This window comes from Pelodiscus sinensis, chromosome 3 (assembly GCF_049634645.1).
Source record: "Pelodiscus sinensis isolate JC-2024 chromosome 3, ASM4963464v1, whole genome shotgun sequence".
Lineage (NCBI taxonomy): Eukaryota > Metazoa > Chordata > Testudines > Trionychidae > Pelodiscus > Pelodiscus sinensis.
Genome location: NC_134713.1, coordinates 113694249 through 113708615, shown reverse-complemented (window position 1 = coordinate 113708615; position 14367 = coordinate 113694249). Strand labels below are relative to the sequence as shown.

Here is a 14367-nt window from a genome sequence, read left to right as displayed (position 1 = left end):
GCTGCTGGTCAGCTTCAGCAGCGGCTGAATCGGGGACGCCTGCAGCAGAGCAGCTGGAGTGCTGCCGGGTTGGTCTGGTAGCGCCGACCCTTGGCGCGGTGAGACCGACCCGGCAGCACCCCAGCTTTTCTGCCCCAGGTGTCCCCAAGTCAGCCGCTGCTGAAACTGACCAGCGACTGATTCCAGGAAGCTGAGGCAGAGCAGCTCTGTCTTGGGCTTCCTGGAGTCAGCCGCTGGTCAATTTCAGCAGCGGCTGAATCGGGGACAGCTGGGGTGCTGCCGGGTTGGTCCCGCAGCTCCAAGGGGCAGCGCTACAGGACCTACCCGGCAGCACTCCAGCTGTTCTGCCCCCGGCTTTCCCGATTCAGCTGCTGGTCAGTTTTAGCAGCAGCTGAATCGGGGAAGCTGGGGGAAGATCTGCTCCAATGGTCCGGCTGTCCGGAGCACTTCCGGGTTCCTGATGGTGCCGGACCATCAGGAGTGCCAGACCATCAGAGTTTTACTGTAATATCCATGTAAGATTTTTTTTGGTTTATTTGTTTTGTTTTTAAACACAGATCCCTGAAGTGAGACAGAGGCCAAATGATTTTCTGTGGGGCATCCAGCAGCTCACTGGAACACAGCTGGAATTAGAACTGAGTTCTTTATTTGTGGCAGTAGACCATCCCATTAGGGATGTAAACTAGTCAAACACCCGATAAGCCTAGGCTTACTGGGTAATTGAGTCACTATATAACTACTCGCATCCTCCCCTCCCCCTGCACCCGCTGCCTCTGATAGAGGCATCAAAGCGGGAGGGAGAAGCAGTTCCACCCAGCACCAGCTCTGCGGTGCAGGGGTGGGAGGGCAGGAGAGGCAGAGACACAGTGGTCTGGGTCCTGGACCTATCCCTGCTGCAGCTCTGCATTTTATATGTAGGAGGAGCTGAGTACATAGGCAGCCCAGCTCTTATTACTTTTAAAATGCAGAGGTGCAGCAGGAGTAGCTCCGGCCCATGTCTCCCCTTATTGACTAATTGTGGAGTCAACACAAATTGTATCGACTACACAATTAGTCAGTTACCCGCTTCTTAATATCCTTACATTCCATGCCAGAGTAACACCAATAATTTTAAGCTTAATTTTTTAATTTTTTTTTAAGCTAAGTAGTTGCCTCATCCTCTAGAGCTTTTCACATATAAAAATGGTGTCATGGGGTTTTTTAAAAAAAGGATTAAAACCTTTACATTATGGCAACAAGAACAGAGTAAAACCTAGTCTCTTCCTGTCTGTGTACAAAAGAGATGCCACTTTCAAAATTTAATTACAGAAAGAAAATTGGAAATAGATCCAATGGAATGCAGGTGTATCTATCAGCCAAACAATGAATAGTTTTGTCCAGAAATACAAAACGGAGCCCTTACAAATATACATACAATATTTTCTGATACTTAAATGCCACCAAAAGTACCTGTCTTTATCATGCAGTTGCAGCTGTTCTTGAGGACGGCCAACATCAAAAGCATGGCCTCCACGTAACAAGCATGCAGCACTCTCCGCAGGACAGTTTCTGGTTTCACTATTGGAGCTTCCTGTTTAAAAAAAATATACCAGATATAACCCAAATGAAATTTGTGTTGCAGCACTAAGAAAAAGTATCTAGGGACAGTTTAGGTACAATTTAGCTGTATTAAACTAAAACAGTTTTCATTCTAGCTCCCCCTTTGCAGCTATTAAGTTTGGGGCATTTAAAAAAAATTTTGGACTAAAGTTTTCAAAAGTGCAGTTTGAGCTTAAATGGCTGCTTTTTTTTTTTTTAAAAAGCAACCTCAAAATTAGAAAAAAGTTTGCTGAAGCATTTGATGCCATGAATGAGATAAAATGCACTCCTCCAATTATTTCTGGCTGAAAAGATGTTTTCACTTAACTAGATAAAACTTTTAAACTATTAACTTTCAATTTTTATTGCAACAGCTTTTTTCCATTCCCCAGAGAGCAGTATTCTAGATGAAGAAAATCTAATTTTTAATCACAGAATGATAGAATACTAGAACTGGAAGGGACCTTGAGAGATCATCAAGGCAGGACCACGCCAGTATTTTTATTTAATCTGTCTTACGGGTTGCTTCAAAGCAAGAAAGAATACTAAATACAAAGCAAGTTAGAATACTAATTGTAGTTCAGCCAATACTATCACGCTAAAAGTGATTCAACTACTATAGTTACAGGTATAACTAATCAAACTTCCATACATAAAAATATTTGCATACTGATGGACAGGGCTCGACAAATAATGCAATCTACTCGCCTGTGGCGAGTAGACTGCAACCTGGAAGAGCCAGGTTCGGGCGATCTGCGCATGCGCAGATCGCCGGACAGCGGGACTGGCGAGCAGGGCTCACCACGGTTCGGCGAACTCTGCTGATGGAAAACTGGAATACAATTCTCAAGCATTACATAGAAAACCTCAAGTTTACAAATATTTGCAGACATAATTGGACAAGTAAATAAATAAAATGTTTAGCCCTGTTGTAAAAGATGAATACCAATAACTGAGTAGTTCACACATACTAGGAAGAGCCAAAATTCCATATCATAATTGGACATGTCCAATTAGGTCTTCAAATATTTGTAAACTTGGGGTTTTCTATGTAATGCTTGAGAAAAATAATTTTAAAAAATAAAACAACAAATACATAAAAAAATTATTAAATAAAATGCCAAAAATAAATGGGAAATTTGACAAACTGAAGGTTCTGGTTCAGTATTTAAAAAAAAAAAAAAAAAAAAAAATTGAGGTATCAGGGACCATGTTGCTGCCTTCCTAACCTGTCAAGGAAATCTCCAGGACTGGCATGGGTCCACAGACTGGTCACTGAGAAACACTGTTCTAAAGAGGACCACTCAGATACCATGATAATAAGCACTCTTTTACTCCTGAGCTTCTTGGCTCGCAATATTTTATATAAGCCTGCAGACCATTTTGTTAGGATGTGCTACTGATATTAAATACAAATACAAATTTTCAATTCTACCTTCCAGACCAATAGGATTTGAAACAATCACAGACTTAGTTTCTTCTGTGGGCAAAGTTTACACATGCTTTGTACAAACAAGACAGACCAGTGAATATACTGGATTAAAAATGCAACAGCAGCGCAGTGTAAAAAAATTTCATTTGTTGTTAAAGTTACCTAATATGTATGAAATTCAGACTGAAGAAATTGCTCTGTGTTACAACTGCTTATATTGCATCCACTCTCCACACAACTGGCCAAAATAAATTTCAAACTAGCCAAGACTTAAATATTTAAACTTTAGGAACATTATTTTATTAAGACTACTCATCCTCAAGAGTCAAGACTACACTTAATTAAGTTCTTAGATGAACTGGAACCTTCATAGAGCTTTAGCACTCTTTTTGCAGAGCAAAAGCTAAATACAAGTTGGTGAGCTTCATCCAGCTCTCACTAGACAGATGACAGCAAGAAGAAGCCAATCACAGCCAATGCCTTTGTTGCCAGTCTCTGCGCAGGAGCTACAGACTGGACTGAACGATTTTAAGACATACCCTTTGCTATTCCAAAGGATGATGTTTATCAAATAGTTCAACAGTTCAAGAAGACCTATCTAGGGAAGGCTAACCTCAAGTAATATTTCAAATCAAACCTGTCTTGAAACAACAGCGTTACAAACTCCCCCTTCTGTTCTGAAATTTGATTTGTCCTTTTCATGTGTGTTAATTTTTTTGATTGTATCCTTTGGCATATATGGTCGTGCCAATTTTCTTCCACTATTTGATCGGAGGAAGTGGGTCTGGTCCACAAAAGCTTATCACCTAATAAACCATCTTGTTAGTCTTTAAAGTGCTACATAGTCCTGTTTTGTTTCAGCTAGACTAGACTAACACGGCTACATATCTATTACTATCCTAAAGCCAGACACCCTTTACTAGCAGCATTAGTAAGAGTTGTTAAAGTCACAAAACTTAGACACATATGGTGTTCACAGAGGTTCAGACCTATGTCTCTACAGATGTTTATATATAAAGAATCTTCATCTGAGTCATCCACCAAGTAGCCTCCTGAAATCTTGATCAATGGATTCAAGTCATGTTTCTTCAAATCCTCATCAAAAACATAACATGGTACCTAGAAGGTCAAATGTGATAGTTAATGCCATATGCAGTCCTTATCCCACAAGAAACATCAGATGACATGAAATATTTTCCAAAGACAACTGATTTATTTAAAAAAAAATTAAATTAAAAAAAATCTAGCAGTAGAAATGTTTGCCAAAAGAAAAAATTCCATTAAAAAAAAAAATACACCACAATGGGCTCCCCACAGAAGGCAAAACACTGCCCAAGCAACAAATGGGGAAAATGCCTCACACTAGTTTTATGGTACAGAGGTGCCAAAAACAAAAAGTCACAAGCACACGTGCTGAAGAGTTACTTCAAATTTTCATCTTCATTTGCTGCTTAAGCTAGTAACAAAGAATTTGTTCTAATGGGATATTCAAAAATGTTGAAAGGTTGGTTTTCAGTCCAAAAATATAAACCAAGCTTCTGTGAAGTTTAAATTGCTATTTGTGCCAAAGTTGTATTCTATATTAAGACTGAATCATGGTTTTCTAATTGAATGTATGCTGTAAAAAGCTAAGAGTAATGTGACCTACTATTCCATTCCCTCCATCTGAAGCAGTCCAAAACTGGAAAGCATGCTCTTTCAATATTACCTCTTTCTTGGCTTTAAATGACTCTTTCTTGCAAGCAATGAAAGTCCTCCATTCAAAGTAGTGCACGCACTCAGTTGCAGTAACAAGTTCTGGGGAACCCTATTTTAAAAGATAATGAAATCAATAGTTAATTTTCAGTGTATAACTGTAAAATTAAAAGAAATAAAATATTAGAGTTCAAGTAGTCAATACCAACAAAAATAGGCAATCGTGCAAATTCTTTGAGAATAAGAATGGCATGAATTGTAAACCATGACATGCCCCAGTAAATCATTAACAAGGAAAAGTGTTTGAAAGCACAGGCAGAGAAATACTGCCAAGAAACAGGAAAGGCCTCATTGTCCCTTCAGATATGATGCACACCACACTGTGTACATGAGCCCTCAAAAGTAACCCCTTATTTCCAATATGTACAATTTGTGCTAATAGTTTTAGAAAGTTTCCTTGACACTGGAAAATGGTGCAGATCCTTTCACCCTTTCTGCATTCCTCCCCAATTTGTCACATGTGGGGTGTGGAGCTTTTAAAAAGCTTTGATGTACTGGCACTCCATGTAATATTCTAAGTTATCCTGCTTTCCATAAAGGTGTATAATGCTGTTGGTGATAACATCATTTCCTGAAGTGCTTGACTCCTAGGTAACTATTTACAGATCTCCATGCTCTGATCACTTCAGCAAGCAAAATTTTGGGGAAGCGAGAGTCTAGAGACCATGCAATATCAAGACTAAAACCTTTTCAACTATCATTTAACATTTGTTCTAAAGTTTTAAAATTTATATGAATTTGTCCCAAAGAGGGATTACTCAGAGACCTATGTATGTTTTCTGACTAATGCAGTATTTCTTATTTCTAATTATCAGAAGACACTGCATTAAACAGAAAGAATTTACAAACCTAAACACTAGTTTGAGAGCCATATATTAGCTCGTAAGAACAGAAATCAGCCACATTCTTTGATATTGTTCTATTACATCTGACACTTACGAATTTTCAAGTGCTCTGTACTCTGCTCACTTTAATTCATCATTTTGGGTATGTCTAGACTACATGGCTCCATTAATGGAGCCATGTAAACTAGTTTACCCGGCATAGGCAAAGAAGCAGGGATTTAAATAATCCCCGCTTCATTAAAATACACATGGCCACCGTGCTGTGCTGATGATCAACTGATCTGGCACAGCACAGCAGCCTAGGCGCAGATCAGTTGTCTAGGGAAGCCTTTGTCGACCAATCCTGTAAGCATATGAGATCGGTCGGCAAAGGCTTCCCCAGCCGACTGATCTGTGTCTAGACTGCTGCGCTGTGCCGGATCAGCTGATCGTCGGCACAGCCCGGCGGCCCCATGTGTATTTTAATGAAGCGGGGATTATTTAAATCCCTGCTTCTTTGCCTATGCCGGGTAAACTAGTTTACATGACTCCGTCGACAGAGCCATGTAGTCTAGACATACCCTTTATTACTTAATTTGCAAAAATACTACTCTGCAATCCATTTGAAGGCATTAGAAAAAAAGAGTCCTTGACTAAATCTAGCAAAACACTAAAATGAACAACTATCTTGAGATTCTTAATCATCATGATGCATGGCTTGCAAGTCCCATGAACAGAGATCAATACACATTTAGCGAGAATATGGATTGTAATGGGAGTCTAAAAAAATTGGCAGTCACATTTGTAGTGTCACAAACTGATGTATTCTTTCAAATTTCTCCAAAAAGCAAGTTTAGAAAAAAAAGTAACTGTAATTTAAAGACACCAGTGAGGCAATATCTGTGAATGGACCATCTTCTGCTGGTGAAACAAGCTTTTGAGCTCCCACAAAGCTCTTCTTCAGAACACTAGAAGTTATTTACACAAAGGCCATAAGGAAACAAAATGACAGACTAACCAGAGTCTTCCCACAAAGGAAGTTAATGTTGCTTTGTCTAAAATGTTGAGTGCCTTGCTGTGAACACTGATGCGTAGTGTTGAACTCAAGAAGTGATTTAGAAATTCTTTTTGAAGAGGAGTCACCTAAATGAAAAGATAAGGGCTGCAATAATACAGTATATTAAAAACCCTAACTATTTCATACCCATCACAAATGTCCTATGTTGTTAAGCTTAACTACTGTGCAAGACAACATGCAAATGCATTTAAAGGCAACTTTAAAACAAAGACTAGATTAAATCTTTAAGACACACCCAGGGTAAAATTTTTCATAAATGCTTAGGTAACTTACCAATTTGAATCTCATTTTCAAGAGTGCCTCAACCACTTTTCAAAGTTTTACCCTCATGCTTTTCAGACTGGAATTCACTCTGTTTTTCCAGCTGAAGCAATATTTAGTAGCAGTTGCTAACACAATTCTGCTGCAGTGTATTTAGTCTGTTTAAAGGTAATACACATTTTGATTAGGAGTGTTCTTTCGTTTTACAGCTTCTACCTTTAGGCTAAGAATTGTACTAAACAGCTAGTCAGTGCTAAATCATCCTATTAGTTTATCATCCTATTTAATCACCCATCCTCCCTCCCTCTCTACTGCTGTCCCCTTGTTTGCCTTTTAGGCAGTAGGCTCTTTGGGAAAGATTTTCCTGGGGATGGGCTCATTGGTTAGTCCTATCAACTATATGCACTCTCCCCCACACTGCCTCTGATGGAAAGGCAGCGGGGAGGAGGGGGCACGAAGGTGAGAACTGCCTGCCCTCTCTCCATTGCTGCCTCTGACAGAGGCAGCAGCAAACAGGATGAGGGGGGAAGGCAGGAGCTGCAAATTGCATCTGTGTTTTGTCCATGTTTCTAATATAACCGCTTTTTCACTATGCGGTTGCACCCCACTTCCAAATTGTTAATTATAGTTAGATCGGACCCAACATAGATCCATACTATACCCCACTAGATAACTGTTCGCTAACTGTCTATACAGTTGTTAGTCATCACTCAACTATCTTGGCGCCAATTTTCAATATTCATTAAATTTGAGAATAAAATCTTACACTAAAATCCATTTCTAATACATCAACTGCACATCTTCCTGCTTCCTCCTCCATCCCCCCCAACTAACTTTGTACAACTAGTAAAAGAAAGTCAAGCTGGCAGAGTTCTATGCTGCCTTGGCATTTCAAAGGGGCAGCACCACAAGGCTGAGCCCAGGATCAGCTGTGTGGCAGCTGCTCCTTTGATATGCCACCTTGGCATTTCAAAAGGGCAGTGCAGTGGAGCCCAGGATTAGCTGGGGACTCCCCAGCTGACCTTGGGTTGTGGGGAAAGGCCACTGGGGAAATCAGTCCCAACTGATCCTGGGTTCTGGGGAAATATTGTTTGGAGCCTGGGATCAGCTGGGGAGTCCCCTGCTGACCCCAGCCTCCATGGCTTTGAAATACACAGAAGCCCTGCTTGGGACTCTTGTACATTTCAAAGCTGGTACCCAAGTGCAGCCTGGAGTCAGTGGGACTTCCTGCTGGCGCCGGGCTGCATGCAGAGATCCACATTCCTCCTCTGAAATGTACAGGAGTCCCCACTGGGGCTCTTGTACATTTCAGAGGAGGAATGTGGAAGTGCCTATTGAGTAGTTGATAGAAATTCCATTGACTAGTCAATTAACCGCAATTCAACATCCTTAGCAGGAACACCAGGTACTAGAATTTGAGACAGTACCAGCTGCCAGTGCACTGTCCTACAAGAAATGCCAATGCTAGCAGGCTCACAAACTGTGTTTTCATCCAGCCCTGCAGATAGGGTTGAAAGGTAGAACTTTTGACGCCGATACCAGCAAGCTCTATCTTAGTGAGCTGTACAGCCAGCCCACAACTCTGAGAAGGTTGTTTACAAACAATGTTCTTGCTCAGGTGCGCACCTGTGCATAAAAACTCTCCCCGCCCTCCTCCTCTGCAGAGCCACGTGGTAGGCAGCTGCTCCAGCAGGTGGGGGCAGCTGAGAAAGTGAGGTGAGGTGAGGGAGCCACTGGAGTAGGGGGGGGCCAGGACCTGCTGAGGCTGTGGGGGAGGAAGAGGCCTGCTCCGGTGCCCAGGGATGCCACGTTGTGGAGGAGGGGGTGCCTCTTCTGGTGGATGGGGCCAAGAATGGGGCATGGCAGGGGAAGTCGGCTTCAGCAGCCAGGAATGGGACATGCCTCATGGCAGGGGGAGGGGAGGTCTGCTCTGGCAGCCAGGAACATGTGTGTGTTAACTTGGGTGTCACAGTGGCACCTATCCAAACCAGCAGACGTGCACCAATATGAGGTCATAAGCTAAAACTCACCCCGCTCATGGTTGGAAAAAAAAAAATCTTAGGGCATGTCTACACTACCACCCTAGTTCGAACTAAGGTGGTAATGTAGGCAACCGGAGTTGCAAATGAAGCCCAGGATTTGAATTTCCCGGGCTTCATTTGCATAAAGCCGGGCGCCGCCATTTTTAAATGTCCGTTAGTGCGGACTCCGTGCCGCACGGCTACACGTGGCACGGACTAGGTAGTTCGGACTAGGCTTCCTAGTCCCAACTACCGTTACTCCTCGTGAAGCCTAGTCCGAACTACCTAGTCCGTGCCGCGTGTAGCCGCGCAGCACGGAGTCCGCACTAACGGACATTTAAAAATGGCGGCGCCCGGCTTTATGCAAATGAAGCCCGGGAAATTCAAATCCCGGGCTTCATTTGCAACTCCGGTTGCCTACATTACCACCCTAGTTCGAACTAGGGTGGTAGTGTAGACATACCCTTAGAGGGAACACTAGTTACAAACCGTAAGGGTGGAAATGAATGCATGTGAATCAGAATGGAAACTTACCAGCTAACACATTACATTCACCCTATTCGGACGCTTCTCTTTTCCTTAATGATATTACACTTCAGGTCACTTGGTATGGTAATTTAGCTTCAGAGACACATTTTAGAACATCAGTGACCTAACAGCTGTTCAGAGCACCTGCATACTGTGGGGAGGGGCAATGTACAGGAGCATTCCCTTAATTACAATAAGCATATGTAACTCTCTGGAGGGCTGGTTACAAGACACAGTTAATATTGGCATGAGGGCAAAGAAAACATAAAAGAACAGGCTACACAGAGGCTGAATGGTATGAGCATCACTCCAGTTCAGAAGTAAATCTGCTTTTACACCCATGTCTATTACTACTTCTAGTTTCCTCAGCTGGCATATTGCCTATACACTCTTAATTCCCACAAAGAATGCCAACACCAAATGAGTCAGTATGTGTTACACAAGAAGCCAGGCAAGGCAACACCCTCTTTTATCAAAACTATCTATAGGTTTTGTTTAAGACATGCCATTTCTACACAATTTTGCAACGCTGTAAATGGGCTGTGGAGCGTATGAAGACTTGGTCAACTTCTGTTTGAGAATGCTCAGTTTTCTTCACAATAAACATTTTTATCCAGGGCTTGGAAAAACTCACACATGTGCAGTAAGCAGTGTTCCTGGCTGAATGCCAGTAATGGCAGCACTTCATTTCTAAGGGTCTACCTCCGCCCCCAGCTGTTACATGCTATCACACACAATCATGCAAAGCATCAGGAAACAAGAACAGCAATTTTCTCACACACACAACAAGATAGGTCGGGCAGCATACAAGTTACAAACATTCTACCCCTCATTGAGAAGAGAACGCTCTCGAGGCAGACAGCAATGTACGCATCTCCTCATATCTCCAGACACACAACTGTTGTCCATGCTGCAACACAACACCCAAGTCAGAATCTTGCCAGGTTTTGTTGCTATGTCAAACTAAAAACAGCAGCAACATGACAATTAGGTCTGTTACATTCTGCTGTAGCCTGGGAAAGCTCTGAACAGGCTTTGGAGAGATGGGTTTTGAAGGCCCCAAAAGAGGACCAAAAAAAGTGTTCTATTGTAGCACAGAAGCCAGCCTTTCTGCTGCTGCCAAGAATTTCTAAAATGAGCAACAAAAGTTAGGCAATATGTTCCTCTAGCAGCAAGGCATGGGGGTGTGATCTTGAAGTTTATCACCTTCAAGTTCCCGAGACAGCATGTTGGCAAGAAGCCAGCAATCTGCACACTTGGCTTTTTCCCTAGGTATTGCCAAAAACAGTGGCCTACAACCTAAGTTCGGTCCTCCTGTTAGGTGTCTGGCAAAGTTTAAGACTCTTTACAATGGGAGTGGATGCGTATAGATGGGGTTCAGGGCTAAGTCCCAAGGTGTATGCCTCTGCAGGCAAGCAACAAGAATTTGAGTCCCAACCACCTCCTCAGCACAGTCGCGCAGTGGCTGCTCAGCGGCTCTGGGGGTGGAGCTGCATGGCAGGCAGTGGCCCTCACCCCAGGAGCAGTCGGGTAGCCACCACACAGTCCTGGCCTTAACTTCAACCCTTCCACAGGGCTAGAGCTGCAGCCAGGGCAGGTAGCATGGTGACTGCCAGAGCTGGGGATAGGGATAAAAATAGTACTGCGAGCCCAGACCTAGGAGCAGCTGCATCACGGCCTGGGTTCCAGCCCCAGCACATGGGACAGATGCCCACCACATCTCCATCCTGGGAACAGCTGGGGCCAGGGCCACATGGTGGCTGCCTGGCAGCGCCAGGGCAGGGCTATATGGTGGGCAGCTGCCCAGGGTGCCAGAGCTGGAGCCAGGGCTGTGGTGTGGCTGCTCCTGGGACAGCCACACCATGATCCCAAGCCCAAGAGCCGCCACACCGTGGCTCCAACTCCAGGAGCAGCCAGGCGGCCTTGGCCATAGCTCCAGCCCTAGGAAAGGGCTAAAACTGGGGCCCTATGCACTAAAAACTTAGAAGAGTTCTAGAACTTTAGAAGATTTACTTAAAGAAAAAAAAAAGAAAAGGATTTTGGCTCATTTTTTGCTATTAAATCACCTTACAAGAAGATGCATTTTAGTGCTAAGCACATAGTTTGATAGAGGACAGACTTACATAAAACCTTGACCATCAAGCGGTACACTTTCTGATTCTGTAGTAAAATAAAATATAAGAGGGCTAACGTGTGGCTGCAGAACAATGCCAAGACAGGGCTTATGCCACACTTTCTCCTTGGCATTTATGACTGGCTGCTTCAGGTGGCTCTCCCCAGTCAGCATGTCGGACTTTTGAATCCCATTTTGAGGCACCGATCTCTTTCCATGCACCATGTAAGGATCCCAGGTGTCTAACTTCACTTCATGCCCAGCAGTAGGGGGACAAATCTCTCTCTTCAGCAGCTAAATTTTTACCCCCACAATGCTACCGGGCCCTATTTGAGGTTGTATGTTTAGCCCTAAATAGGACTTCTCATTTTGACAGAAGCCTGGTACATACAGAGTAAAAGTGTTCAAAAGCTCTAAATTTCTAACAGAAGTGAAATTCAGTATCCCAGCCTGCTCTAGTTAAAGCACAAAGTGTTTGAAATGTTGTCCTCTTTAAAAATAGGATAATTATTGTGATGAAAAAGTACAAGATATTGCAACTTTTGCAAAAGGTATCAAAATTATAGGCTGATGTTATTTATTCCAGGTTTTCATGCAGAATACAATTTTTATAACCATGCTCAAAATAGTTATAAAAATTAGGGGCCCAAGTGTCCTATTTAGATTTCAGATTATACAGCAGTGCTAAACATACAACCTCAAATAGGGCCCGGTAGCATTGTAGCACAGGTGGCTTGGTGGTGCACACATCCAAACAAGTGCACGACATCAATATTGGTGCACAAGACAAAATTCACTTCACCCATTGATTAAAAATTTAGAAGGAACGCTGGTTCAGGGATGACAAGTATGGTCTGTCACAGTGCAATAAACAGCTTGGGAATGGAGAACCTGGGGCAGAGCCAAAACTAGGCATTTTAGCAGCTAGGGTGAGCGAGTATATATGCATCACTTACAGGAAGTGACATATGTGGGGTCATGTACCCCCCCTTTTTTTGTGGCTGCACCCCTTACCCCAAGTCAGACAGGCTCAATGGCCTGCTGAGGTGAGCCAGGAGGTGGAGATGGTCCTCACTCCCTGATCCCTGCCACCTCAAGCCATCCCAGGCAGCTGCCCTGGTTACAGCCCTGCCCTGAGGTGGTTTTAGTCAGATCTTGCTTGACACTCACCACACAGTGACAGCTCCTGTGCTGTGGAGCTGACTGGGTGTGACTCCCAGATGTGAAAATCCTTATCAGCTTTTCCTGACCCACCAAAAAAAAAAAAAAACTGTTTGTGGGTGAGGGAGGGTAAGGGGGAAGGAACAACCAAAGTTGCATACATGCCTTGAACAGGCTCCTTGTCACTGGACCTAAAGTCCTCCTCCTATCTACTCAAAAGAATACTCAAACCTCACCTTAGGTTCAGATATATCTCCTCTCTAGAGAAACAGAGGCCCATTAGAATCTCATTAAATCATTATGTACATAGCTCATGGCCTTAAACTAGCAGCCTTTCAGGCTAGACACCTACGTTATTTGGGTAAATCTTACCTCTCTACTGTATACCTCTATATATTCTTAGGCCAGGTCTCCACTAGGAGATAAAGTTGACGGAAGATACACAACTCCAGCTACACGAATAGTGTACCTGATATTAACACACCTCGGGTCGAATTACTGCAGTGTCCCCACTGCAGGAGTTCAATAGGAAAAACTCTTTTGTTGACTTTTCCTATTCCTCGCGACCCAGTGAAGTACCGGAGTCAACGGGGGCACAATCAACGGTTGATTTAGTGGATTCTTACAAGACTCGCTAAATCAAACCCTGGGCGATCAATCTCCACAGCATCAATATCCTGGTAAGTGGAGACAAGCTCTTAGAATGCTTTGTAGTAGAGTAGTAATGTCTACATACTTGTACAAAAATGACCAATATACCGTTACACATTTTTTTTGACTATGAAAGAAACACAAACAGTTTAATATTAATCATTTGCTTAAAATCTACCATATTTAAAGGAGGGAGGGAGGGAATGAGAGAGGGAGAGAAGGAAGTTCAGAATTAAGGCTGAAACCAGGCCTTCAATTCTCTCTGGCTAGTCCTGAACACCTTAAGTGCTCAAATAACACACAGATCATGCAGGCCAGATAGACGTTTCAGCCTTAGCTGAATTCTTCCTTTTTATTCCTTGAAAGCCTACACGCTTCTAATTGTACTCAAACTCATTCGTGGTATTGGTGAGTCCGTAATGCGCTCACAAAACCTAAAACATTTTCAAGCTTTCTTTGCAAGTGCCTGATCACAGCCAAGTTCAGACCATGAAAGACAGTCGATTTATGAATATTAGAATCCAGATATACAGTCACTATGTAGGTTCAATAGAGACAACAGCTAAGGATTAACTGAAAAGGAACAATTTGCTTTTAAAAGTTTTCATAGAATACTAGCACTGGAATGGACCTCGAGAGGTTATCAAGTCCAGACCCCTGCTCTCATGGCAGGACAAAATACTGTCTAGACCAGGCATGTCCAAAGTCCGGCCCGTGGGCCAATTGCGGCCCATGTTCCGGTTTAATACGGCCCCACAGGTAATTTGGCAATATCTTTCTTTTATGGCCCCCAACGAATCCATATGTATTGAGATGAATACATTGTAAAATCTCAGTTAATGTCAGTTGGTCTAAATCAGTTATAAATATATTTGGACACAGCATGTATACTTGGTGTTATGTTCCTGTTCATATTTTTTTAACTTAAAAGTTGACAGACAACCTTTATTACCAATAATATGTAA

At 42.8% G+C, this 14367-nt stretch overlaps 1 protein-coding gene across 2 annotated transcripts in view; it reads right to left on the bottom strand.

The window, feature by feature from the left end:
* IGF2R (insulin like growth factor 2 receptor) overlaps positions 1-14367 on the bottom strand; it is a 96829-nt gene that overhangs the window by 60511 nt on the left and 21951 nt on the right. For both annotated transcript variants that reach the window (XM_075924562.1, XM_075924563.1), the window contains exons 3-6: positions 6608-6732; positions 4719-4817; positions 4000-4129; positions 1450-1570 (exon numbers count right to left, since the gene is read on the bottom strand). In XM_075924562.1, the coding sequence (XP_075780677.1) occupies positions 1450-1570; positions 4000-4129; positions 4719-4817; positions 6608-6732 (475 nt within the window). The remainder of the gene's footprint in view (positions 1-1449; positions 1571-3999; positions 4130-4718; positions 4818-6607; positions 6733-14367) is intronic.